This window comes from Acipenser ruthenus, chromosome 6, assembly GCF_902713425.1.
Source record: "Acipenser ruthenus chromosome 6, fAciRut3.2 maternal haplotype, whole genome shotgun sequence".
Taxonomy (NCBI): domain Eukaryota; kingdom Metazoa; phylum Chordata; class Actinopteri; order Acipenseriformes; family Acipenseridae; genus Acipenser; species Acipenser ruthenus.
In genome coordinates, this window is record NC_081194.1 from 64588209 (window position 1) to 64615385 (window position 27177).

At 37.5% G+C, this 27177-nt stretch overlaps 2 protein-coding genes across 8 annotated transcripts in view; one reads left to right on the forward strand and one right to left on the reverse strand.

Moving 5' to 3' along the window:
* Positions 1-4565: 4565 nt before the first annotated feature.
* Positions 4566-18380, forward strand: LOC117411401 (melanocortin-2 receptor accessory protein 2). Of its 2 annotated transcripts, XM_034018867.3 has the most exons (5): positions 4566-4809; positions 4963-5061; positions 5305-5462; positions 11429-11528; positions 16550-18380. In XM_034018867.3, the coding sequence occupies exons 3-5, from the start codon at positions 5336-5338 to the stop codon at positions 16968-16970; spliced, it is 648 nt and encodes a 215-aa protein (XP_033874758.2). In that variant the 5' UTR covers positions 4566-4809; positions 4963-5061; positions 5305-5335; the 3' UTR covers positions 16971-18380. The 2 variants fall into 2 exon arrangements, with proteins under 2 accessions (XP_033874758.2, XP_033874757.2); XM_034018866.3 differs by lacking the exon at positions 4963-5061 and having other exon boundaries at positions 4570-4809.
* Positions 18381-18557: 177 nt separating this feature from the next.
* Positions 18558-27177, reverse strand: part of cep162 (centrosomal protein 162) — a 57336-nt gene continuing 48716 nt past the window's right edge. For 5 of the 6 annotated variants that reach the window (XM_059025663.1, XM_059025661.1, XM_059025664.1 and 2 more), the window contains 6 exons: positions 26829-27056; positions 21783-22459; positions 21491-21632; positions 20908-21006; positions 19914-20048; positions 18558-19533 (listed from right to left, as the gene is read on the reverse strand). In XM_059025663.1, coding sequence (XP_058881646.1) covers positions 19345-19533; positions 19914-20048; positions 20908-21006; positions 21491-21632; positions 21783-22459; positions 26829-27056 — 1470 coding nt within the window. In that variant the 3' untranslated portion in view covers positions 18558-19344. The remainder of the gene's footprint in view (positions 19534-19913; positions 20049-20907; positions 21007-21490; positions 21633-21782; positions 22460-26828; positions 27057-27177) is intronic. The other variant, XM_059025662.1, reaches the window with a different exon arrangement.

The following is a 27177-nucleotide window of genomic DNA, read 5'->3' on the forward strand; positions in this document are numbered from 1 at the left end:
ACATTATACATTATTTCACATTATACCTCAAAAAGTTTTTAAAAAAATAAATGAATGTATATTTTCATGAACTGAACTGTATTAAATATGTCTTATCAGAACTGTTTGTTCCAGGAAATGAAAGAACAGCACTGAAAAGGGTACTACAAAGCATGCAATTGTTAGTTTTGGATACCAGTTTACTCCTGCTCCAAGTCCCAGAAAACTGGAGATGCTGTATTCTTCACCATTCCAATTTCTTACTGTGCCATACAATTGTCTCAGAACAACATGTAATGTATCATTATCAACAGTTTTAAAATCCAGGCTTATTAGCATTTAACTGAACATAATTTAGATATTTCATTTAACATCACATAATCAAAGAAACTACAACATGATATCGCAAAAATCTACCGGAAGCCATAATAGTGGTACAGTATTTCATGTTAGATTTAGAAATGTCTCATTTTTTTAATTCCTGTCAGTTTTTCATTGAGTATAAGGAAAACTACAAAGCGGTATGTAATTCAAGATGTTAATGTAACATTATTCAGCAGGTTTCATTTGACACAAACATTGAAGATTTGAACCAGAGCTTCCTAAAGTGGAAGAAATTGTCAGTGATGAGGGCAAGAAAAATATACAATATGCGATCTACCAAACCAACAGTCCTCAAATCATTACAAAACTCTTTACATTATTTTAATTAATCAAAATAAGCTTTACAAAACAGTCCTTAACATAACCTAACTTAATGTTTTGTTATTTGAGCCAAGTGGTATTCATGAATTCATATAATATAATTATAATCCCTCTATTTATTTAAATTGATGCAGGGATTTCAAACCTGTGTGCTGCTACTGAAATGTGTATTATTAAGTTACAACTTCAAAGTACGGAGTACAATAAATCTCACCCTGCACTTAACATAGGAACATGAGTAGCAAAAAATGCATTAGTATAATTTTAACACTTTTTTTTGTCAACCACAAACTAAAAACCTAGCAACCCCAGTGACAGTTTGTCTGTATACCAAACCAGAGTGAGAGTGGGCCCATGTTTGTTGTTCCAGTATTGAGTTATTATCATTTTTTGCTATATCTATCTTTACCTGGGTTTGAACTTTCTCTGAGCTGGCTATGGACTATGTGTGTGTGGGTGGGGGGTGGGGGGGAAGGTATTACTATCAATGTGCAGACAAAATTTGAGAAAATGTCCACACAAGGATAGTAACTCTTGAAAAGTGTCACGTAGTGTCACGTGAGCTGTTCAGTGTGTTGATATGTAAATAAATCCTGTTCGCCTGCGGGGCGTATCAAATTCAACCTCCGTCTCGATCTCCTGCCTGTCACTCAGCAGTGAATGCACGCACCCACACGGCAGATGGCTACTCTGTCACAAGCATTAATACCCTGTATCTTTCCAAACAAGGGATTTAGGGGAGCTCCCTAATAAAAGCTGAATCTAAAAACAATAATTGTGTGAATATAGTAATTGTTATAGCTGTGTTATAATGGTATTTAAAAAAGGATTCATTTATCCGACTTTTTACATATCCACCCTTACTCTGGTCCCACCGCAGTCGGATACGCAACATACTACTGTATATGTAAATTAGATGGGGACTGAAGTTGAAAGGTCACATTGTCACGATTCTATTGGTATGAGGAAGTCTGTTTAGAACGTTGGTCATAAAATGTAAAAAAATATATATTGTAGCTTTGAGTGTGCTGTGGTTCTAGTGGGAGCTGACAGTGTGGACGGTGGCAATAACTGGAGACCAGGCTGATGGTGCGGTCCAGTTGGTATTTAAAAGTACTGTTTATTCTGGTAGAAGCACAGCCGCATGGTGTGCAGGGTGAGTCATACAGCACAGGTTTGTGTCCTGGCTGTGTGAAGTAGGCCTGTTGTCGCTGGGGACTCCAAAGGGAGCGTTGCATTGGCTCAGGCACTCCCTCATCGCTCTACAGTGAACCCTGTTGGCCAGGCACCCAGTGAGCTCAAAGTGGGCACCTGCAGGGCTGTGCTTTCTCCTCCAGAGGTCGGTAGCTCGCTGACATCCGCTCTCGAGTTCCTGGGTGAAAAAGGAAGCTGGCTTGGTTGTGGGATCGGAGGACGCCCACATCTTCGGATCTCCTGAGCCATGTGGGGAATTGCTGCAGTGAGGAGAAAAGCGATGGGGCATTCCAAATTGGGAGAAAATCGGAGGACAATTCTAAGTAGACACACTAAATTGTAAAAAAATAATAAATAAATAAAAAGTATTGTTTATTGAAAATGCTCTTTTAATAGTCAATGAAATCTCAGGAACGAACCACACTTTAATAGAGGCACTCCCGCTCCTATATACTGCCGCCTCTGGCCCTCATTGGACACTCTCACACACCGTCATTTGCATATTTTCCTAAACCAGCACACAGGCAGCACGCACGTCACCACTGGCTCACTGATTAAATTCTCTGACTCCTTTTCCCTTCCTCACCCACAGTCTGACAGTCCTTGTTTCGAGCTGCCGCTACACTACATTAAAACGACATGTGAACTACTTACTCTTTAAACACAAAACATTACCCCAGTTCAAAGTTTATAAAAACAAACTAGTAATGGTACAGGACCAGCAAGTATGTGTGCATATAAACTCTTAAATCAATGGTCGGCAACTGGCGGCCCGCTGACCTGTGCTGCCCGCCCGCAAAAGCTTCCTTGGCAGGGATATTAAAAAATAATAGTAATAAAAGAAAATCGAGCGGAATTTTTTTAAAATCGCAATTGTTTTGTTGCTTGCGTTTCATGTTTGCTACAATTGCGACCCCTACACTCAACATCGCAGAATGAAAAAAAAAAATCCATTGCGAAAAGGTTAACTGCGTCACGCAAATTCAATGAGCGAAATTACATTTTCCTTCGGCGGTCAGCTCTACAACATTCAGAACTTGATCCCACTTTAGAGAAATTGAGGAACTAAACGCAATTCGTTTTATTGGAAACCGTCAGACACGTTTAGGTCGGGTTTTTTTAAAGATAGGCAAAACCCTCGAGGATTTCGGCGAGGAAGACATAAGAATACGGCCCGACTATATCGGTTCAACCATGTTTGTTATAGACCGAGATCAGAATTGGATCAGAGCTTGATCGAAACGTTTTTAAAATGGACCATGCATCATCAAAATACACAACTGAAACCTTTTTTTTAAATTGCTAAAATAATATTTAAATAAGCACGATACTGAATTTGGATAATTGTAACGATAACTTAATAAACTTTAAAACCTGCTTGCAGGGATATCCAAAAATATTTCCTTCAGATTGAAACGGAGATCATTTAACGTTTACAAAACATTAAGCAACAATGCATTTAAAAGTATCTGTAACAGTACTGTATTAAGATAATATCAATTAGAAAAAAAAAACTTTGTACAATATTAGTTTGCGTTTATCTGACATTTCTGTTTTCGCCGTATAGCACCAGAAAAAAAGAGACCTGACTGCGTAATGAGGTTTCATAAATAATATTTCTACGTTTTCTGTGTTGACAAAGTCATACTGGCGTTCTCATGTTATCGATTACAATTAAATCATTGATTTAATTAGATGTAACGTATTTTTTAATGCATATCATCCCCCCCCCCCCCCCCCCCCATTCCTTTTTTTCTCAATAATTTAAACTTAGCTTTTGACAGCCTCAATCTACCCCTGTCCGCGACATTTTCTAATTGCAGCTGTCTGCAGTGTCAGCACTTGATAATAATGAACCGACGCTGCGGCTAGATGTTTGTGTGTATGTGAAATATCTGTGTGTCCGTCAGAAAATACACACGACCTTGATTACCCTAACATTTATTAAAACATATTTAGAAGTTAAAAAAACAACAACAAAAAAACAGATACCAGTATTAATATACTCGATCTGTTTTTATAGAATCGCTGAAGTTTTAAATTATACATGTACAGTAGTTACTTCTGATTTATGTCGTTTAAATTAAATGCATTTCACTTTCTGACATTCAGAATCTTCAGTCTCGGGGGGGTGGTGTTGGAGGAGTGTTATTGGGGAACGGCGATTGGCCCGCTCTGCGGCTGCCAAGGGATCAATTGGCCCGCTATTTAAATTAATTGCCGACCACTGTCTTAAATTATTATACTGGTGAAAAACGCACTTTTATAAAATGGCTTTCTTATCTTAGTGGGTTTTGATGTAACTTTAAAATAGCTTTTTTTGTATTATGTGTAGGCTATACTGTTAAAATATGTTATTTCATTGTCTGATTGTGGCAGTTGTATGTGTGACATGCTGTACAAATATATTTGTTATGTTTGTTATTTTTTTCTGCTATGTACTGTTCAGTGCTTTGCGATACGTTTGTATAAAAAGCGCTATATGCATGCAATAAATAAATAAATACATAAATAAATAACGGGTTATCTTAAAAAAAAAAAAAAAAAAAAACTAGTATAGCGCATTTTAATAGTGGTCTAAAACACTAGCCGATTTACTTGTATTACTTTCTCAACTGGTGTTTTTAACCCCCCACAGTGGAGACAACTTTAGACAACCACACCCTGCCTTAGTTACTATCGCGTAGCAGTCTGTCTGTTACCTATGATGAAATGTACCAGGGACGTAAACACTTCAGGCTGGAAATGAATACAGTGAGGCTGATAGACTACAGTATGCTTACTGTTGTGCAGGGTACAGAAGAGAAGCGGCCAGAAGAGCTAACATACAGTACTCTACCAAAAGATCTCTTGTCTGTTTTGTTTCTCATCTAGGCTCGAATGTATATTGTGGAGTAAATTATGAAATTTCCCTGAGGGATACATAAACTTGTAAGTGTTTAAAATATATATCACTGCGTTTATATATATATATATATATATATATATATATATATATATATATATATATATATATATATATATATATATATATATATATATATATATAATTCTATTTTATTAATTTGTTTATTTTATATACAGGTATATACTTACATGTGTATGACCATTAGCTGGGTTAAACGTCCATTGAGTTTGTCAGCTTGTGTTATACAGAAGAAGACTTTACTTGTAAAATAAGAGGTAAGAGCCAAAAAGTTCACAAGTAACAACATGTTTAGATGGTTTTGTTTTGTGGAATTTGAGTTATTTAGGCTAACATAGGATTGGCTTTAGTCTGTAGGTAAATATGTATGCGTGCGAAAATTTCAGGAATATCTAGCTGAGTCGCAGGTTATATGGGATGGCAAACGACTGGGCTTTTTTTTGTGTGTCTTTTAGTTACAATAGGCTATTAGTATTCTGCAGTAATTTCTATTTTTCTAGCTTTCCTGGGAGCTGCTAACAGAAACTGGAGATGTCTGAGAACAGCTCAATTTCCAATAAAATTTCTCGTCAAACAGCTTCACATCTGGATTACGTTTGGGAATATGAGTATTATGACTATGAACCTGTTTCTTTTGAAGGACTGAAAGCCCACAAATGTAAGTCAAGATTTTTTTAAATATGTTTGCATTACTGTGAAATTTAAAATGCCCATATCCGCAAATGGTATTTTTCTCTCATTGGTGCTTAAGCCCCGGAGCACTCACGGAATCGCTGCTTATTCACTTATTATCAGTGATTAAAGCCTTGTTTTCAAAATAACGAATTATCTCTCACCAGTACACTATTGGTATAAGAAAAACGTAATTTCAGCTTCCAGTCACTTAAAATATGCTGACGGTAATGTAAACAACATCAAGCTACAGACAGCAGTCCCAAACTTTAAACGTATTACTGTTGTTTATAGGTAAGAACTCTTTATTATTATTATTTTAAGCAACATATTACGATAATGTTCATTATGGTAATTGTTTATTTATTAGTTTTAAAATGTTTAGAAAACGTGACCTAATTTGATCTCGTTACAACCGGCCCCCATTGCTAATCACATCTTCAGTCTTTTTTTTTTGTGTGGTGGGGGTATAAATGTCTACATTTTTGTAAAATTACTTTACACTTACTTCAGATGCAACGTGTTTCAGTAAATTCACCCCGCTGAGAGAGAGAACACAAACGTAAACGTCATATTAAGTGGGGTTGCCATTGCAGGGGAGATGAAGTGGGGGGGGGGGGTTTGTAAGCATTATGAATGCTTATTCACTACTGCTACACCCCATTAGAAAATTGACATTTCCTGTAAGACTTTTTTGGCACCGCTCAAGTCTCTGCTCCAATTACTACTCTACCGCGCCCTACATGCACCCCCTCTTTTAAACTCCGCCCCCTGCCAGCGTCCACCAACCCCTGACATACATTAGACCAGAGACTCATTGGATGGGACGTTGGTGGAGAATCTGTTTTTGTACTCTAGCAGCAGATCCCACAGCTGGTCCCGCTGTTCCAGGCCAAGGCCTTCACAGCTGCAGTACCAGACAGCGGTCACAGCTGCATCCCCTCACTGGCTTGGCTGCTGACTGACTGACTGTAGTACTGGCTCAGGCTGGGCTGGTGGGGGTTCACTGGTAGGGGTGGGTACCTTTTTCATTCTTCAGCGCCGACCCCAGGAATGGGCTGCGTTTCCCCGGGACGGCTGTATGGGGGGCGGCAGGCCTTCATGCTGAATGCGCCGGTCCCAGGGGAGGGCCAAGTTCCCCTAGGACGGCCGTGCAGGCAGTAGCCTCTGTGTTGGGGGACACTGGTCCCGGGAGAGGGCTGATGGGTTCCCCCAGTTGGCGGCGGCAGTGACAGCAGTGCTAGCAGGCAGTTGTGGTGTAGTCCCCCCCCCCCTTCAGCTCAACGACTAGCTCCTCCAGCAACTCGTCCCCTCTCTGAAGCGGTGGAACTGCCATCTCTGTCTGCTCCTGCTTCACTTTCTGAGGCATACGCTCTATGAACCTGCCTCTACCACCAATGTAGCAACGTGGGAAAATAATAGCAGGCTCACACACAGGCAGTTTTCTTGCCTCGAAACCACGGTTTATTAACACAGGCCAGAATTGAGAACCACTGTCAGACATGGTCCACGCCAAAATAATAAAATAAACTAATTATGTAAGTCTACTGTTACCCTGTTACTCTAGTGACTCTCTCTAATGTATTTTTGGCTCAGCTCTCCTCTCTGCTCCAACTACAAGTGACTCTGCAGCTGATCAGGGTTAGACATTAACCATGGCCCGGCGGCCGGGGGCCTGTAGAGATCGCAGTTTGGCCGGTAGTTATGAAGCACCACAGGCCCGACTGGGCCGGTAACATTTTTTAACTATATAATGTATATAGTATAGTGCACATGGCTTCTGTTTTATGAATGCAGGAAAATGGGTCAGTGTGGCAAAAAGCTGAAAAAAAAGAATTTACAAACCCATTTTTAAAAACATCCCCCCCACCCACCGACCCCACACAAACACACACACACACACACACACACACACACACACACACCCTATAACAGCGTATTGAACTCGTCCGAACTTTCCTGCCGCTCGTCATATTTGTTGCACAGTCAGCATCTGAGACTACGTACTGTTGACTGATTAAGTGCTGTTGGTACTACTCGTTACCTCGACGTGGCAGTTCGACATGGCAATTCAACTGCACCAATAAGCCAAAAGTAACATGTTTAAATCAATAATGATAAAGATAGAAATTATGAAAAAAAAAATTGAGACGAAAATATAGAGTGGAGTGGAAGAAAGACTTAATCTGGCTTCATGATGACAGTGAAACAAATGTCAGTTACTCAGACTTGCAGATAAAACAGCAGCTTTTTTGTTGGGAATTCAACATTTAGTTGCCCTCATATCCAGTCTCACAGTAGGTCGCAAGATAGCAGGTGTTTGCTGCTGTGATTGCAGCGAAAAAAGATTCACCGAAGGATACCCAGATACGCCACATGGAAGCTGGACAACGGGATCGAATTGTCTAACGTTTTGATTTGGGGTACAATGTGTTCCGGTCAGAAATGCCATTCACAATCTTTACAGCGACAATGATCTGAGAACGATTATTTTTATTATGATTATTGTTTGAATAGTGTTTATTATTATGATTAGTATGAATCCGTTAAACTTTTAACGTTGTTGTTACCATGTAGCATTACTCGGCTATTAACTTGCCGAGCAGGGTGATACTTATTATTGGGCCAGTTAAAATTGTATCCGGGCCAGTAAAACCTACCTCAGTGGCCCAAGGGGCCAGTAGTAAAAAATCTAAATGTACAGACCTGCAGATGCATAGTTAACACACCCTAGTTTCTGTAAGTCGCCTTGGATAAAGGTGTCTGCTAAATAAACAAATAATTATAATTAATAAGAACGATGGGAGAAAACATTGCTGCTTCTTCCACAGCTGTGAACTATGTAGGAAGCAGACACATGCTGTATACAGGACTGGTCTGAGTTTATATACCTTCTACATTATGTTACAGTCTCTGATGAGTTCCTTTCCATGATGCCTTACATAGGGGTTACATTGTTTTTGTATAGTGTTATTCAAAGAAAAAAAGACTAGTGTATAATTTATTTAAAGGAGTTTTTGTGTTGGATTTCATTTTTTTGTGGATCTTGTCTTTGTCTCACTGCCATTTTGTGTCTGTGTTGAAACTAGCTGGCTATATTTTGTTTTACACAATAAGAAAGTCAGTGGGCCCTATTTAGCAAATAGGTGCACAGCCACTTTCGCTAGGTAAAAGGGTGATAGCGAACCGCAGGGATAGCACACGAAAACATGCAGATTAATTAATTTACAACAACATACTTCTTCTAATGACTTTTATTGGTATAATGTGGAAGTTTAGGCAATTAACAGCTCTACCCACTTTGTGCCCAATTAGGCCAGAGCAGTGCAGGTCTATGAGCGATGGGCTCAGCTTGACTGTTGGTGAACCCTTGAAAGACAAAAGTGCAAATATAGTAATGTGCATTTATTACTCGCTGGTGATATTGACTCATACAGTACCAAACCTATTAAGAAAAAAGACAACAGGGAAACATCTGCTTAAAGTAACTGCAGTACAGTTTAGTTGAATACTTTGCTTGATGTTGCTTAATTAAGTCACTCATATGTACACTAAGAACATACTGCTCCTCCAGATAATTTATTTAATGAAAAACATTTGCTAAAGTGGTTAACATGAATTCAATTATAAAATTAGTTTGTATCAAGAAAACAGGTCTGCTTAATAATAAATGTAAAATCCCACAATTAGAAACAGTCCAAGTGAGACGCTTCCAGAAAGCCAAATTAAACTATTTTATGCACAAAAATGAATGCAATTTAAATAAACTACTTGTGGGTTTAAATCCATATAATACATTTAACAATTAAATAGTAACTACATGAATAAATATGAGCAATATTCTACTTATCTGGCACCATTCAGAGAACCACTGCCAACTCATGTACACAAGCCCTTACATCAAACTTATCCAGCGCAAGAAAAAAAGAAACCAAACTAAAGTGTATTTATCATACACTTATCATATTAAAATGTAGAACCTAACCTTACCCTGGTTAAAGCCCCTCAATAGTCTAGTAAGATGGTACTTTGCCAGCTTGAACAGCAGCAGTTGGTAGAAGGGCTAGACATTAGTGGCAGCAATTTATCTGGCTGTCTAGTCTGCTTGTGCTACTTTTTAATAGTGCTTTGGAGAAGATCGGATGCTGGATTAACAGATACTCCAGGAAGGAGATGGTTTGATGTACCAAAATACATACTACGGCTAAATTCAAGAAAAACAAGCTGCAACTTCAGCTTTATGTGTCATCTCTAGACGAGGATGAAGGATGGATTTAATTATGGGTAAAGTTGGTAACTTTGAGAATACATAACATTAACATATGTTTTAGAAAATAGTATAGTAATAAGCATTATATTTTGCTGTGCTAATGCAAATGTACTTAGGCTACTGCAGTCACTATTTTTAATATTACCGTAATGAAATATTTTGTTACATACATAAACTAATTAGCTTAATTGATTCTGAATTCACAATTCTATTATATTGAAAAAAGTATCCAATAAAGTTTAATTAGATAAATATTTCAAAAAGGTAATTAATATGGGTCTTTGTTTTATAATGTTTTTTTTTATATATATATTTACAGAGAAGTTACAGTAGTAACGGTCAAAGTGAAATTCAAATAAATGGTACACAATTTAAAATATTTAAAAACTGATGTCTAATACCAGTAAATCCTCATTTTATAATTGCATCTGCTGTGTGAAGCTGTAGTCTGCTTTCTGCGCAGGCACCATCTCTGGTACTGGGTTCAGAAAACTGCATTTTTCTGATTTAATTACGGTCATCAATAAAAAAGAGGTTATGTTTCTCGTCAAGACACCCTGGGCAAGATTTTTAAATTTTTAAACATCGCTAAAACCAGCTCAAAGCAGCTCAATCCGACACCTCTCCATTGACTAAATAGAACGACTTCTATATTTTAGTCATACATACATTGTGGGTCATTTATAAACTGGGCAATACATTTCTCAACATTTCCCTGGGAGCCTTTGCCAGGAGTGTGGATCCAGATTATGCTCCCTCTGTATACAGATGAGGGTGGAAATAAAATGCATGGTATGCAAAAATATGGATGAGTTAAACGTTCATGTACTTTGGGACATAACCAAACCACTAAGAGGAAACCTGTTAAGATAACAGGGATAAAGGATACCAATGATAGATTTATCACAATGAGAGCATAACAACAGCTGTATTAGATCTAATTATAGGAGAACATGGTTTGGGCTAGTATAGCCAATCAATTTAGTACACATATATCGGTTTAGACGGTGAGGTTGGTTATACAGAGGTATAAAAATGCAAGATATCCGTCACACAAGTGATTCGGGGAATGCAACTCGGAAAAAGGACCTCCAACCCTGCCTTGAGAGAACACTCCCAGTGTAAAGGTAGATCTGATCAGTCTAACGCTGTTAACGTATAACTAGTCCCACTAATATTTTTTATATTATAGAAATGTTTGCAATAACTGTCTATTGTCTATAATCGTGCAATGATGGAACAAGTGTTATTAAACAAACTGTAATTCGATTGGATTTACCTAAAGAAATTGTCATTGTTATTATTATTATACATAAAGATATTTAATAATTCAGCTCACTTCCTACACCGGCAACCATTGTGGTTTTCTGTTCCCACAATGCATCACTCATTTCAATCAGAGCACCAGCATTATTGCAGGAGGGAGCCTGGATTGGATACACCACGATGTTTAGAAGAGACTTTCTCCTGCTGAACGTTATAGAGTAAAAGCTGAAAAAAAGTAATTACCTAGTTGATTTACCTATGATGTGTGAATAAAAATATAAAAAACAATTTTGAAAAAAATGATGATATGGACAACACAGGATACATCACTGCAGGGGGTTCTGTAACACTTTAATACAGCAGGTAGAATAATAAATAATAAATGACCAACAGGCATCATTGTTTGTATTTTTCAGATTCCATTGTGATTGGATTCTGGGTTGGCCTGGCAGTCTTTGTTATTTTTATGTTTTTCGTATTGACCTTGCTGACGAAGACAGGAGCTCCACATCAAGAGTAAGTCTTTATTCTGTGTCTTAAACTCTTCAGACAATGTTTTACTAATCTAAAAAAAAATAATACCTCCACTTATTTGTATTGGGTCAGGAAATTGTCTTTTGTTGATTGTTCAAAGAAATTGAGTTCTCTTAGTTCCTATAGAATTTTAGGGTTACAAAAATCAAGGATATTTTTGGTAAAAGAAATTGACACTGATTGTGTCCATCCATCAGTCTGTCTGTCACACTCTACATGGAGAACCCAGCTCCTGCATTGATTTTCTACCAATATTCATCCAAATGTGTATTTTGTAATACACTTCTAGCCTCATATAGACGGATTAGTTACGGATTGCATTTGACTATAATCTTTCACTTGCTATGCGCTCATTACAGGATTATGAGTACGCTCTGAAAGTGCCTGTTTTAAATGGAGATAACCACTCCATAAGTGGTCAGAGCGGCTACCCACAAGGGCTTACTGACTGTCCTGACCTTGAGTGGGTGAAAATCATCTGTGTATCTTACACAGCACCCTGTAATTATTGTTTATAATACATAGTTCAAGAGGAATAATTGAACAATAGAGCTCATTTTAATGTGACCCCATTTCCAACTGACATAAACTATCTGATATAAGCACAAGTTCACATAACTGGTACACAGGTACGCATGCAAACCAATAAAGAAAAATGTGACTTCCATTTTGTTCTTTAAGACGTAAAGGCGTACCGTCAGTACATTTTTAACAGGAAAGCATTTTTCATAAACCTAAGTATTTTGACCAGAGACTCGGTTCCAATTTAACTATAGTCCCTACCTGCTAGCGCTATCATTGGCTGCTTCAAGTTTTTATTAAAAAATGGGGAGTGCTAGGTGGAACCACTGCAGTTCATAAGATCAATAATTTTCTTTAAATGGGCACTTGAAACAACCAATGATAACAGGTACAGGGATCTGTATTAAGCTGTCCATTCAGAGAAGAGCGATGCAGTTATGGGGAGTGGCATTAAGGAAGCTCGCTGATGCTTCGCTTCCCAAACTGAGCGGGCGTGAGAGGATGTGTCAATGTTTGAAAGCTGTTACATTTAAATGTGAGTTAAAAATACATTTACTTAACCATTTTACTTAAAATAATATTTTTTTTTGCCCTCAGTTATATCCTTATATAAATACAGTTGTACCGTCAAGCCAACATGTTCAACAACACTAATAAAGGGACAAAGTGTTCAGGTTTTTGCTTTTGATTCCCCAGGGTGGCAGTATTCTGGTAGGGGATTGTAATAAACGTTGTAATAACCAGCAATCTGGACTACTACTTAAACATTCAGAAACTATTGTTGAGGTCTCTGACACTGCCATCCCAACTGTTTAAACTGTCGGAGGAGGAGGTGGAGCTAGACAGCGACTTGGTTGATGACCCCTAATTGTGGTACGCACCAAACCATTTCTGCTGGTACTCTCAAAAGATATGTGAACCCCCGGATATAAACCACCTGATTCAAGCTAAATGATACAAAAGAATTTCAGGTGGCTGTATCACATCAATATTAGGTCTGCTATATATTATATTAAAATGTAACACTTCAGATGTTTTGTTTGTGAAGAGTTGGATCAAATATTACCCAGATATTCCCTAACATGGCTTGTGAACGCTTGTACAGCAATCATCTGAGAACAAATTCTACTCAAAATGCTTTTGGAAGCCAGATACAAGTCATGCTTACACAAGAGAGGTAAATACCCCCTGGGATGTGAATGTAAATGTTATTGGCTGTTTCTTGATGTGACCTGCTCCTCTCGTTATCCTCCACACAGAATCCATCAGAGCAACAGACAGATCCCAAAGGTCACGGTTGTCTTGAAATTACCTGACCGTTGCCCGTCAATACAGTGGTGATCATGATTGCTGTAAAGAATAGAGGGAAACAGAGAGGCCAATTGAAGGGTGGGAGTTCATAGATAGAGGAAATAAAAAAAAAATCACCAATCACAGACCTCGACGCCCCTGTCTGTGGCACCAAGCTGTTAAAGCCACCAGCCACTTTGCTATTGATTATAGACAGATGGAGTGGCACTCCATTATTTAAAAGAAACAAACTAGGGGTTGGTAGTTTCATATTAATCGTTTTACAACATTTTAGAAAAATAAAATCCCAGAAGATATGAATTATTGTGCTAATTACACCGAGCTGACAAGCAATGCAGGAAGGATCAGAGATAGTTTTCATCAGAAGCCGTTCATCTGTCTAATTAACGACATAACGAGGTTACATGGAAAGATGTGTCAGAACTTGACAAAATGTTCTTTCTGTAATGAACAGCATAGAGCTATCAATAACTGCCTGATGCAATAAGATACTAAAGTAATGCTTTACTCCAGGGTGCAATTTGCACAGTTTTGGGAGAAAAAACAAACCATTAATGCAACAAACTAATAGCAATCCAGGGGACTTCAATATTGTTATACTAACCTTTATTTGTTGTCTTTGTCAGTCCCGTGTCTACCCAGTGATCTGTCACCCTTTTTACTTACATTTGGAATGCAAAGAAAAGACCAGCTGGCAGACAAGTACTTGTAAACCATAAAAGTTCGGAATGACAAAAGAGGCAAATCTTTGGGATTGATCAAGAATATGAACAAAAAGACTGCGTATATGTAATGGGCCCCTTTCGGTGAGACAACATTAAAAGCTCTGTAACCACACATGCAGAGAAACCTGTCTCTTGTACAGTAGTTAAGCTGTAGCTTGCAGTGTGCAAAGTCCTCGCGTTCTGCCTCCACCCCGTTAAAGGGGGAAGTGTTATATGATGCAGTGCATGGATTCTAACCTCTGTCACTGAGGTGAGGTTAAAAGCTCTATAACCATACCTGCAGTTCTGTGCTTCACATGCTGGCTAAATGAAGAAACTGACTACTGGCTGTGCTGTACAGTTGCAGCTGTGAGAAATGGCAATGGACCTTGTGGTTAGGATGTAAAGGTAAACCATGAAGTGGGTTCTGAGATAAGCAATGCCGGACAAAAAGGCTAGAATATTGATCCAGCTATTTTCAATGACTCTGTTACTGATTAAGTTAACAACAGTGGAAATGAGAAGTATGTTTGCTCCTAAAGGTGCAAGACTGCTCCGACCGTTTAGAAGCCTAGAGGGAGTCTCTTCTAGATGTAATCTTAAGAGATGAGACAGGTGTGTTAAATAAAACTGGGAACATCAGGAGTCTAGCCCTCATAATACCAAAGTAAAACACCATTAAAAAGGAGATTTTTGTTTTCAATGGGGGAAGGCTTTTTTTTTAGATTATGTAGAAGTGTACACCACTTCCAGTTGCTGCTGTAAAAAAATAAATTCAAATAATACAGTAAATGCCTGAGACAGCCATTGTCATTTAGTACCACATTGTCAAATGATTCCCTTTTATCTTTAGTTCCATCTTTCCTAAAATGCCTGGAGAAAACTATTTATTAAATGTAGTCATTATTGATCCTATCTTCCTGCCTGGTTTGTTGTAGGGAAGAAAACCCATTTGTTTTTATAAACCTGTTAATGCCTCGGGTATGTTCTATCTGCTGATCATTAAGCCTTCATACCATTTCGTATAAACAGTTTACTGTTTAAACTATACTATACCTTTTCAGTTAAAACTCTGAATGGCACAGTGTTTTGAAACAAAACAATATACATTAGCCTGTCTTGAGGGTGATCACCATAAATGATTTAACAACCATGTTGTGTGAGCCTCTGTTCTAATTGGATGAGGCATTGCATTAAATATATTAAATAAATATGTAAATCAAAGTGGAAACTCTCTGTAATGGATGTTAGCAATATATTAAACCACTGGAGGTGTGGGCACAGCCTGGGAAATCTCTGCTGGGACTTCTGGGGTCATCTGACCAGTAAGGATTAATGAAGAGCAATCGGGAACAAAGGCCAGCTGATTTCCTTCCCTAAACTACAGGACTGCCAAGGCCAATGCAGCACTTCCTGTAGGGCTGGCAACTCACCATACCTAGGATCCAAACCTGAAAGTAGTGCCTTTACTTGAGCCATTGGGTACCCTACAAGCAGCAGTGTTTTGGATATTTTTTTTATAATCAAGAAAGAATAATAGACTGTGATAACATTCCCGTAGCACTGCAGGGATGATAAGTTAAGGTGCCAATAAAGTATATTTTTTTATTTATTTTTTGGTGATCTTCAGTTAATCATGTCTAGCAGTGATTAAGAGAGAATATAGCTGATGAAACATACTGTATGACAGAGATTGGTGTTACAGGTTTCCAAAGAGCTTATCTAGGTACATAGTAAAGCTGGAAAATGTACTTGATAAGCAGTGCATGTTTTTTTCTCCCAAATAAACAGGAATCAGTTCATACAGGTGACAAAATTTCCTATTCAAGTTTTGTTAAGAAACAATTTAATGTGGTATTCATATGTGAAATAATGATAACATAGATATTCAAGATAACTCCAGGATGTGTCCATTTAATATAATCATATTGGATAGAGAGGTGATTTATATTTATTTATTTTTATCCATTGGGCTATTTACATTTACACTATGTTCTTGCTTGTGGCTGGAAATTATAGCCTTAAAATACAATGATACTAATAATGAGGGGATTGCAATATTAATACCCTATGGCCGAACATTTATGATGAAAAATGTATTGTGTATTTCTGTTAACAATATTTATTTATTACTAATAAAAAATATTTTAAACAAAAATGACCACAATAAAAAAGCGTTATTTCATAACTACTCAACATGACCACCATTTGTCTCCATCTTCTGGGTGGGTGGATATTTTGTCCATACCAGCAGCAGTGCAAAATGAGTTACTTCATAGTAACACTGTACATACATTTTAAAATATATTTTGATAGACTAAAGTAAACCGAGTAGCATTTCTATGAAAAAGTCAATCTATATGAATTTGAGTTCAGTTTATCCAATACTTTAGCTTATAGATAGTAAAATAGCATTTGCGTTTCTTGTTTAATTTTCTCTCACTTATTCTCTCTTTTTCAAAAAAGAAACCCTGAGCCTTCTGAAAAGCACAATCGTATCAACAGCTTTGCAGTCGATTTTCATCGCTCCCAGGAGTCAGACAAAGTCCTCTCTTGTGAGGTAGTGGAGGAGTCCCGCTCACTGTTCCACTGTTACATCAATGAGGTGGAGCATTTGGGCAGAGCCAAACTGAACAGCAAGGCTTCAGGCCCGAAACACAGTAACCTTCACGTCCGAGAAACACTGGGTGACGACGAACTCGATGAGGAAATGAACTCCCTTGCAAAGTTCAACATCCCTAACTTTGTCAGTTCAGAGCAGAGTTCCACACTGGGTGATGATGACTTACTGCTCTGTGAGCAGCCAATCATTTTGAATAATAATGGTGACGATTCATCCACACTAAATCCTCAGCTAAGAAGCCAGACCCCACATGGATTATTTTAAAGAAAATGATTTTACTGTGTAGGCCCTTGACCACAACCCATATGGACAGGTGTAGCGTTTTGTGTGGCTGCATAATGTGTTGCATGTACATATATTGCAATGTGTTCCATATAGCACTGCCCTTGCATACATGCATGAAATTGACACTTTAATATTAGAGTAAGGTCAAATCTATGACGCATATGCATATTACATACAATGTGTGCAACATATATTGGTTTCCACATGAGCAAACAATGAATTTGAGATGCTATGTAAGTTTTGTGTATGAGTAAGCTACAGTATATGCCGTTATTTCATTTTAACTTCTGTACAGTATGTGTAAAGGAATCTCATTGTTCAATTACCATAACCGTAAAACAATAATCCTTGTGTTACATGGCCCAATGTTTTGAAATAGTAATAAAATAGAAAACAGTGAAGTTGACATTTTAACATCAAAATTAACCATGAATATCTGAATACAAAATGATGTCTCTATAAAAGATGTTTTACAAACTTTCAGCAAAATACACAAATCATCCCTCGCTTACATAGCATTTATTCTGCTCCAATGTACATGCAAGCTGTAATTTTCTCAAGCATCCTCATTCTCCCCACTAACACTACCAGGTGTCAGTTCCGTGTTACTGGGGACTGTTGTGTTAATTAAAACTTCCCCATCCTCTCGCAACTTGGTTGGATGCCCCAATATTTTGGGTGGGGGTTGGCCCAAATGTTCTTGAGGACTCCCAGCCCAAGCTTATAGCTCTGGCATGTTATCAGATGGTTTTTTCCATGTGCAAGTCATGTTTTTTTTCATTTATGCAATTAATTCTCATCAGCCTCAGGCTTAAAAACCTGAATTTGGCCAAATTTCTCTTTCTAAACCTATTTAAAACTTTTTGAAGTATTGTGTGCAGTAATACACACTTTTAAAATAATTGTCTTTTATGTTGATATTGAAGCTGGAAAGAAAAACAACATCATCAATTAATGAATGTTACTGTGAAATCTGTTTTTGAAAGTGATATAAAACAGGGACCTGTGTTTTGTTTAATTATGCAATCTAGAACAGTTTCCAAGGCTTGTGTCGGCAGAAGCTGTGTAAAATTTATCCAACAAAAGGCACAATTGTTCATGTACGATATCCACAGTTAAACTGAATACTGTTGTGTAACAAATATGAAACCAATATCTCAAAGCATTTGGTCTGTATCATCTGTAAACTTAAAAAGACACATGTAGTCATAAAAGGTTATAGGTTAAAGTAAAAGATAGTAAAATAGGAGTTTCCTTAACATTAAGAATATGAAGTTAGAATCTAAAATGGTTTTGAAGATACAAGCTAATGAAGTAGTCTTACAAAAACATGTACTGTAAGCCCCCTTATGAGTATGCTTAATAAATCCCCTTGTGTCATTGTGTGTGTATTCCCGTGTGTTGTTAACCTTTTCAGTCAAGGTTTTAGAAGTTTGAGAAACATCCCCTTATTTTGGCTTAAAAAATACATTACAGATTTTCAGTAAAGTTTTGACACCTTATAGTGTCCACAGTCTACTCTAGATTATAATATTTTACCTTTTGAGGTCAAGGATACCCATTAAATTCCACAAGGGTATTTATTATACTTGTTAAATAAGCGTAACAAAAAACTTCCACAGATTGATATCAATTCATTTTACACAGATGACAGACATGGACAGAACACTATTGATTCCTAATAATCTTTCACAGGAGCTTAATTAAAGAGGACATCTATCAGGCTAGAAATTGCATAGGATGTCTGAATTGTACAGACTGAAAGGTAATCAAGCTTTTTGCCAAGGATTTTATTCAAAGTAAAAGCAGGTTTAGTGAAGAAAAATGTGTAACATCTTGGTTGTCTTCACAATTAACTTTTTTGATTAAGATTTTATCGTATTTTTAAATAATATTACTTTTTTTTTTTTTACAAGCCTACAAAAATAAATTAGTATGTTCACAAAAAACAACAACATTTAAACAGTAGAATTATTTACAAACTGATAATATAGAATAGTTATTCATATCCATGATTTTCCATATTTACAATTAAACATATATTGTTCCCTTAGAATTTTTAAAGAAAAATTTCACATTTTCAAAAAGACAGGACAAAGACAAGATAAATATGGAGATAACATAAACAAACAAAAATAACACAAAAACATTTGTTTTAAGGACTCTATATATCACTTCACACACAGTATGTAATAATTACTTACAAAGTAATGCTGACTTTTACATTGAACAAATACCATACTGGTAACAATGCTTGTATCAGTTTTCAATACACTTATTAATTACATTACACTGAATGACGATAATTTGTTAATTTTACTAAAGTATTTTGTTATGTTTTTCAAATACGTTTTTAGAAGTTGGTACCTACAGCGCTAGGAGCTGGAATGACAACTCCTTGTTTCTGCAGCTCACGCAGAACATTCAGTATTGAATCTAACTCAACTCTAAAAGTCTCCAATTCCCGAGTCCTTAACTGGGCCAGCCTCTTCCACTTCTCAGCTTCTTGGAGTTTCTCTTCATCAACAATGTAACGTGTCTGCTGAATGATTTGGTAAGATTTGGAGAAGAAAAAAAACGAAGCAGCAAATGTGGTTTAGAACAAGATACGTATTTTCAGTAGCTGTTTTTTTATTTCCAAATTTCTCATCTACTCTGTAGATAATGTAAGTCAATTTAAAGGGAGATGTTTATCAGTATAATTTGGAGGAAATTGAACACCTCATATTCTTCAATTTTAAACACTAAATACTGCTAAATTGAGAAACACTGAATACCTTTATTGACAAGCATTTCAACTCGAAGTCTTTCTCAATGTCTTCTTGTGATTTGAATTTGTTTAGTTTCTTTCTAAGCTCAATATTCTATGAATTTATTAAGTATGAGTGTGGAGAAATAACTAACAAGCTTGGCAGGTGTTACCTGTTGGAGTTCTTGCTCTCTTTGTGCTTGCCTCATCTCGATATTCTTTATTTTTCTATCCAGAGCTAGGAAGTGCTTTAGCTCAGGGGTGCGAGTCTCCTTAGCTTCTTTTAGTTCTTCCAACTGTCTTACCATCTAGAAAAATAGGCATTATAAAAATCATTTTATATCATGTAATATAATATTAAAGGGTTTAATATTACTTTATTGAATAGCATATGCTGTTATTACTCAAAGAATCAAAATTTGCTTAGAATTATTATACCAAAGCTCTTCCGGGCCCGCACAGAACCAGTCCATCAAATGGTTGGCCCTCCCACAACATTACTTCCGAAGTCGGGGTATTCTAGGAGGCCTTCAGGATCCTTTTGTCTTAACTGCCTCTACATGACACCTGGACTCTGCCTTCCCTTTGACTTTAGATGCAAAGCAGATGAAAAGCTGTTCTGTCAATCTCTAGGTCTTTGTATGATCCACATAGAATGCCAGAGCCCTTACACTTACAGTTATTATTATTATTATTATTATTTATTTCTTAGCAGACGCCCTTATCCAGGGGGACTTACAATTGTTACAAGCTCTGAGGGAGAAAGAGTAAGATGCAGGCGAAGCCGCTCCAATTTCCCCACGGGGTCAAAGACACACAAAATCAGACACTTTTCTCTCAGAAAAATAAAAACAAGTGCAACGCAACTTTTCGTGAACTAGAGATAAGGATTCTGAAGGCCAGTCCCAAAATGGTGGCGCTATATACCGGCGACTCCAGAAGTGATGTCGGGAGGAGGGATGACCATTTGATGGACTGGTTCTGGGCAGGCCCAGAAAAACTTTAGTATAATAATTCTGTGAAAGGGCATGGCTGTCTGAAGGAGAACTAGGACCTGACTGGATATCACAATAATTATGAAGCTAATTAAGAAGCTAAATTTATCAGAACATGAATAAATTGTAGCCTGCAGTATTTTTCTGATCAATACAAAGCTTTTAGAGGTACCTGAGTTTGCAGTGTTTCTTCACGAACTTGTACAACAGCAAGAGCTTCTTTAGTCCTCTGAAGCTCACCGACTTGATCACGGAGATACTTTATCATTATCTATATTAGAAGAACATTTGATAAATATCAGGTTACAAGATCAGTTATCATGTTGTATTTTAAGTATAATGCTTACTGAATTACAGTAACCATATTTGATCTGGAGCCTCCATGTGTATAAATATTTTTTTGCCAATTGCATTGTAAATGCCATTTGGGGAACAACATATACCACTGATTGATGACGCAGAGTATATTACTTTATTTCAAGTAATTCTAAGGACGTACAACCACTTTATTATTTAAAAAAAAAATCTGAAAGCAATTACATGAATCGAGATTTTATAAACACGGCACTCAGAATTCAAATAGTTTGGGAAATATAAATATTGCATACAACTATGTGATGGATTTTCTTTATTAGTCACACCAAACAACTGGCAATACCTTAAAACCTGAGATTTGATGTCTCAGTCTGCCTGAATTGTGCTTTAATAATGGTGTACAACAATACAACTATAAACAGTATGTAAATCATTGTTACCTCTTGTGTAGAGATTTTACTTGTGAGTTCTGCCACTTTTGATGAAGAGTGCTCCAAAGCCTGGTGGGTAAGTATTCTTTCCAGCTTTTTCTGGTGTTCTCCTTTTAAAGCTGAAATATGTTCAGCTGCTTCTTCACGTGCCCTCCAAATTAAGTGATAATAACAATGTTAAATGTAGTTTACTAATTCTCACAAAAATGGTAAGAGCTGCATATAATAATGCAGTCAAAATATCTCCATATTTAACGTGACACTAAACATAGGTCTTATTTTGGGTTATCCACTGCCTTACCTTCTAGCTTCACATTCTGTCTGTGCAGCTGATGCCTGCAGTTTTAATCTTTGCTGGTTCATTTCTAACTTCAGCTGTTCCATGTCTAACTTCAGCTTTTCATTTTCTTGTAGGACTTCAGATATATGAGAACCAGTAAAGGCAAGGGGCTGGTAACATTTTTCATCCAAAGAAGCAGGAAAGGGCTGAATGTCACCTACAACTTTTGTGTCAGGTATGGGAACATTGTCTTTTATGTTTCCTTTGGAAGGCTTCAGTCTGCTCTCACGTGCTTTCTCAGCTGCAGTTTGGCCAGAAAGCAGAGTCCTTCTTTCCTTTTGAAGTCTGTCAATTGTTTTTAACAGTTCTTGTATCTCTTTATTTTTGGCGGCCAATTCATGATTGAGTTTCTCTATCCTGACTTTGTATTGTGTCCCTTCCACAAACTTTTCAGTTTTTTGGGGACTTTTCCCATATTCTTCTGAAGTTTTCTTTTGCTCTTCTGCAAGTTGTTTTTGAAGGGTGTCAATTTCGCTCTTTAGAGTTCTTTCATTGGTTTTGTAAACCTCTTTTAGTAGGGTAATTTCCTCTTGTAATGCCTTAGCTTTGGTAGCATACTGGTGAGGCTTATCATGTTCATTCATAAGTTTGGAGGACAACAGCTGCTCCAACTCTGAAATCCTTTGCTCATATTTGATCTAATAAAACAAAACAAAAAACAGACCTATTAATGCACAAGAATATGAATGACTATGAAAACGAAATCAAATATTGTGTATCAGATAATACAGTAGGGTGGTGTCACCCTGTTGTACTAAATAATAGTTACATAGACAATGAATGCTCTAATGGTATTTCATTTGGTATCAGAAGAGCAGACAGGAACCATATATTCCAAGTGTTTGATGCTCTCAGTAACTTGCTATGGTGATTTAGTTCTGGACGATTTTGCCCCCTAACCCAGTGCTCACTGTGGCATCCACAGGAAAGATCAGCAACTTCGCACAGCAGAACACAAACCTGCCCCCCCTGACTGTGTGGTTTACCCTGCACACAGGCATTTGTGTCTTTACTAAGTCAATATTGTGCCAAAGAATGTTCTTAACATGTTTCTTATTTTATCATCTAGCACTTTGGCCAATGACTTTCTCCCAGTCAGTTAATTGCCTAATATGAGTATGAACAACTCTTGTTTTTTTCTGCTCAAGGTTTTCAATACAGAACAACCATTATCAAATCTTTGCAAACTAAACTTGCCCTCCCAAATATCCCTCAATCACTAAGTTCCCACTGTTGGCTGACTGGCTGAGCACCCGCTCATGCATGCCTTTTTTTTTCTTTTTACATTAAGCAGTAATGTTTCAGCTTAACAAACATATATATATATATATATATATATATATATATATATATATATATATATATATATATATATATATATATATATAAACAATTCTGTATGTTCAATATATAAACAAAATTACTGTGTAATGCACAGGTTGCAAGCTTATATATTGGTCTTGGTGTGTGCGCAACTGTCTCTGGAAACCAATATTCTTACTGCATTATCGGTCTGTAAAGGGGATCGGTTTCCATGACAGCAAATGGAAAGGGATGAAGACAAAAGAAAATACTCACAATGGATACATAAAAAAATGCTACTTACATTTTACAAATAATTAAAAAAGGTATACAAACCAGTATTCTGGAATAACTGAAATATATGTTTATCAAATATTTACATGGCCATTACAATATAAAGACATTAGATACAGTGCCGTGAAAAAGTATTTGCCCCCTGTCTGATTTTCTGCATTTTTGCATATTTTTGACACTGAATGTTATCAGATCTTCAACCAAAACTTAATATTAGATCAAAGGGACCCTGAGTGAACAAATAACAAAAAAAAATGATACATATTTCATTTATTTATTAAAGAAAGTTATGCAACACCCAATGCCCCTGTGTGAAAAAGTACTCGCCCCCTTAGACTCAATAACTGGTTACGCCACCTTTAGCAGCAATAACTGCAACCAAACGCTTCCTGTAGTTATTGATTAGTCTCTCACAGTGCTGTGGAGGAATTCTGGCCCACTCCTCCATGCAGAACTGCTTCAACTCAGTGACATTTGTGGGTTTTCGAGAATGAACTGCTCGTTTCAGGTCCTGCCACAACATCTCAATGTGGTTTAGGTCTGGACTTTAACTAGGTCATTCCAAAACTTTAAATTTCCTGTTCTTCAACCATTCTGATGTAGACTTGCATGTGTGTTTTGGATCATTGTCTTGCTGCATGACCCAGCTGCACTTCAGCTTCAGCTCACGGACGGATGGCCTGACATTCTCCTGTAGAATTCTCTGATACAGAGCAGAATTCATGGTTCCTTCAATGATGGCAAGGCATCCAGGTCCTGATGCAGCAAAGCATCCCCAAACTATGACACTACCACCACCATGCTTGACCGTTGGTATGAGGTTCTTACTGTGGAATGCAGTGTTTGGTTTTCGCCAGACATAACGGGGCCCATGTCGGCCAAAATGTTCCACTTTTGACTCATCTGTCCATAGAACATTGTTCCAGAACTCTTGAGGATCATCCAGGTGCTTTTTGGCAAACTTGAGATGAGCATGCATGTTCTTCTTAGTGAGCAATGGTTTCCGCCTTGCTACTCTGCCATGAATCCCATTTTTGCCCAGTGTCTTTCTGATGGTGGAGTCATGAACACTGACCTTAGCTGAGGCGAGAGAGGCCTGCAGATCCCTGGATGTTGTTCTTGGGTTCTTTGTGACTTCCTGGACGATTTTACGCCTTGCTCTTGGAGAGATTTTGGCAGGACGGCCACTCCTGGGAAGATTCACTACTGTCCCAAACTTTCTTCATTTGGACAATATGGCTCTGACTGTGGTTCGGTGGAGCCCCAGAGCCTTCAAAATGGCTTTGTAACCCTTTCCAGACTGATAGGCATCAACAACTTTTTTCCGGAGGTCTTCAGGAATTTCTTTTGTTCGTGGCATGACAACTTCACTCTGATGGCAAGGGCCAAAGTTAGTCAGATTTATATTGGGTAGGGCTGGCCCAAATCAGGCCTGGTTGTTAATCAAAGTACTCAAACAGCTGACCCTAATTATCCCTTTAATTGGGTTGAGTTAACTAGGGGGGTGTGGCGGAGTGTCCCGTCCCTATATGTATTTGTATTATTATTTGTATTTTTATTTGCGGCGCGGATAAAAGCGCCGCGTATTTGTTATTGTTTTTATATTTTAAAAATCTCGTGAGGATGCGTGGCTGATCAGCTACTGATTATTTAACTAGCTGACAGTCACGCATCCTTACTAAACTCGTGCAGACTGTGGCCGAGGGGTAATAAGATAATTAACAGCTAGTTAACCCCTCGGCCAGCATATAAGAACCTGCAGCTGTCCGTGCTCGGGGAGAGTACGGGGAGCGGAGAGAGCGAGGAGAATAAGAAAAACAACTGCTAAGTATCATGCTGGTGCTAACACCAGCACGCTTATTTGTTTGGCCAACGTGCCCTTTTGTTTTGTGTTGTTTGTTTAAATCTTTTGTTTTGTTTATTTATTTAATAAAATCAGCTGAACGCCGTAGCGTTCAGCTTCACCCGCCCATCCACCGTTTTGGTTTTGTTACTTCCTGGTCCGTGACGTCACCACACCTCACCACTGCAAGTCATCCTGTCACAGGGGGGCAATAACTTTTTCACACCTGAAGATTGCATGTTTGATTGCACACCAAACAAATAAAAGAAGCACCAAACTTTGGTGTCATTTTTTTTCTCTCAGACTCCCTCTATATACTACTACAACCCACAAAAAAATCTGACCAAATACAATGTGAAAAATGTTCAAAAATGCAGAAAATCAAGACAGGGGGCAAATACTTTTTCACGGCACTGTAAAGGGTATTTTTCATTTATAATGAAGATGATTACAAAATAAAAATAAACAAACAACTAAATAATTCACAAAAAAGTGATAGTTTTGTCTGATTTAACAAGACTCCAATAAGCACCTACCTTGGACTAAGGTGACATTAGGTTATTCCACAAAAGCAGATTAATACAATAACCCACAATAGATAATCATGTTAAGTGAATCCTAATTTATTCTGACAAATTTCTATTACATTATTTATATTATTAACCTTTCATTAGCGGCAAGTGGTGCAAATGCACCTCAGCGTATTTAAAATGAACATATCTCAAGCACCTCCTCGCACTATTCGGGAAACAGAAATAATTCAGCGTGCACATAGTAAATTTATCTACCTTCTGAGGGTTGCAAAAAATAGATATTTTTCACATACTACAACCACAGCTCCTGCTTACTGGCAAAATAGATTGTTGAGAGCTGTGGAAAGCTGGGGGTTACAAAAAAAAAAATGGATTTCATATTTGCTGTGTTCTTAACCAGTTTATTTTAAATATTTCGAAGATTTCCCAGTGCTAATGTAAATGCTGAATGTCAGAAACAACCTTCAGCTGCATTTGCAAGGTCTCTGCTGAGAAATCTTGAAAACATGATAACCAGTAACCTAAAAAGTATAGAGATGGCATCTGTAAATTATTATTATTTGTTTATTTAGCAGACATTTTTATTATTGTTATTTGTTTATTTAGCAGACACCTTTGTTCAAGGCGACTTACAGAGAATTGGGTGTGTGAACTATGCATCAGCTGCACAGTCACTTACAACAACATCTCACTGGAAGACGGAGCACAAGCAGGTTAAGTGCCTTGTTCAAGGTCACACAATTAGTCAGTGAGTGAGCCGGGATTTGAACCGGAGACATCCTGGTTACAAGCTATTTTCTTTAACCACTGGACAACACAGCCTCCCATGCTATAACCTAAATGCTAAGTAAAGACGGTATTAGACCGTTTTTCTTTTAGAGTTCAGTGCAAAACCAACCAGGTTAATTTTGAAATGTAATATCATGGTTATGACAACTGAAAGAAAAAGAAAGCAAGTAATAGAAAAAAAAGAAACTGCACAAATATTCATATCACCCAAAGCGTGACCAACCCCACCCCCAGCCCCATTATTACCTTTATTTTTTGATACTGTTGCTCCATAGCTCGAAGACTCTTCTTGGCCTCCTCATCTTTACCTTCAAGATCAGCTTCCAGCCTGGTAATCCTCTTCTCCAGGAAACTCACTGTATCACTTTTGGAAGAAGCATCTCCTTCACCGGATGTGGCTGAAGCAGCAGCAAAGATCAAGGCGGGCAGGGAGTTTGGATGCCTTCTCCGAATAATGTCCTCCATTTCCTTTACCTATTAGAAAGCATAATCAATTAGGTCAGTGATCATGACACTGGATTGTGAGTTCATTTGCTTTAAAAAGCTAAACACTTTAATTGGATTGAAAATAAAAATCCAACCACTTGCAAATGTA

Coding starts and splice junctions, on each gene's coding strand:
- LOC117411401 (XM_034018867.3), top strand. CDS start 5,336: ATGTCTGAGAACAGCTCAATTTCCAATAAAATTTCTCGTCAAACAGCT. Junction 5,463..11,428: donor AGGACTGAAAGCCCACAAAT/GTAAGTCAAGAT, acceptor TGTATTTTTCAG/ATTCCATTGTGATTGGATTC. Junction 11,529..16,549: donor ACAGGAGCTCCACATCAAGA/GTAAGTCTTTAT, acceptor TTTTCAAAAAAG/AAACCCTGAGCCTTCTGAAA.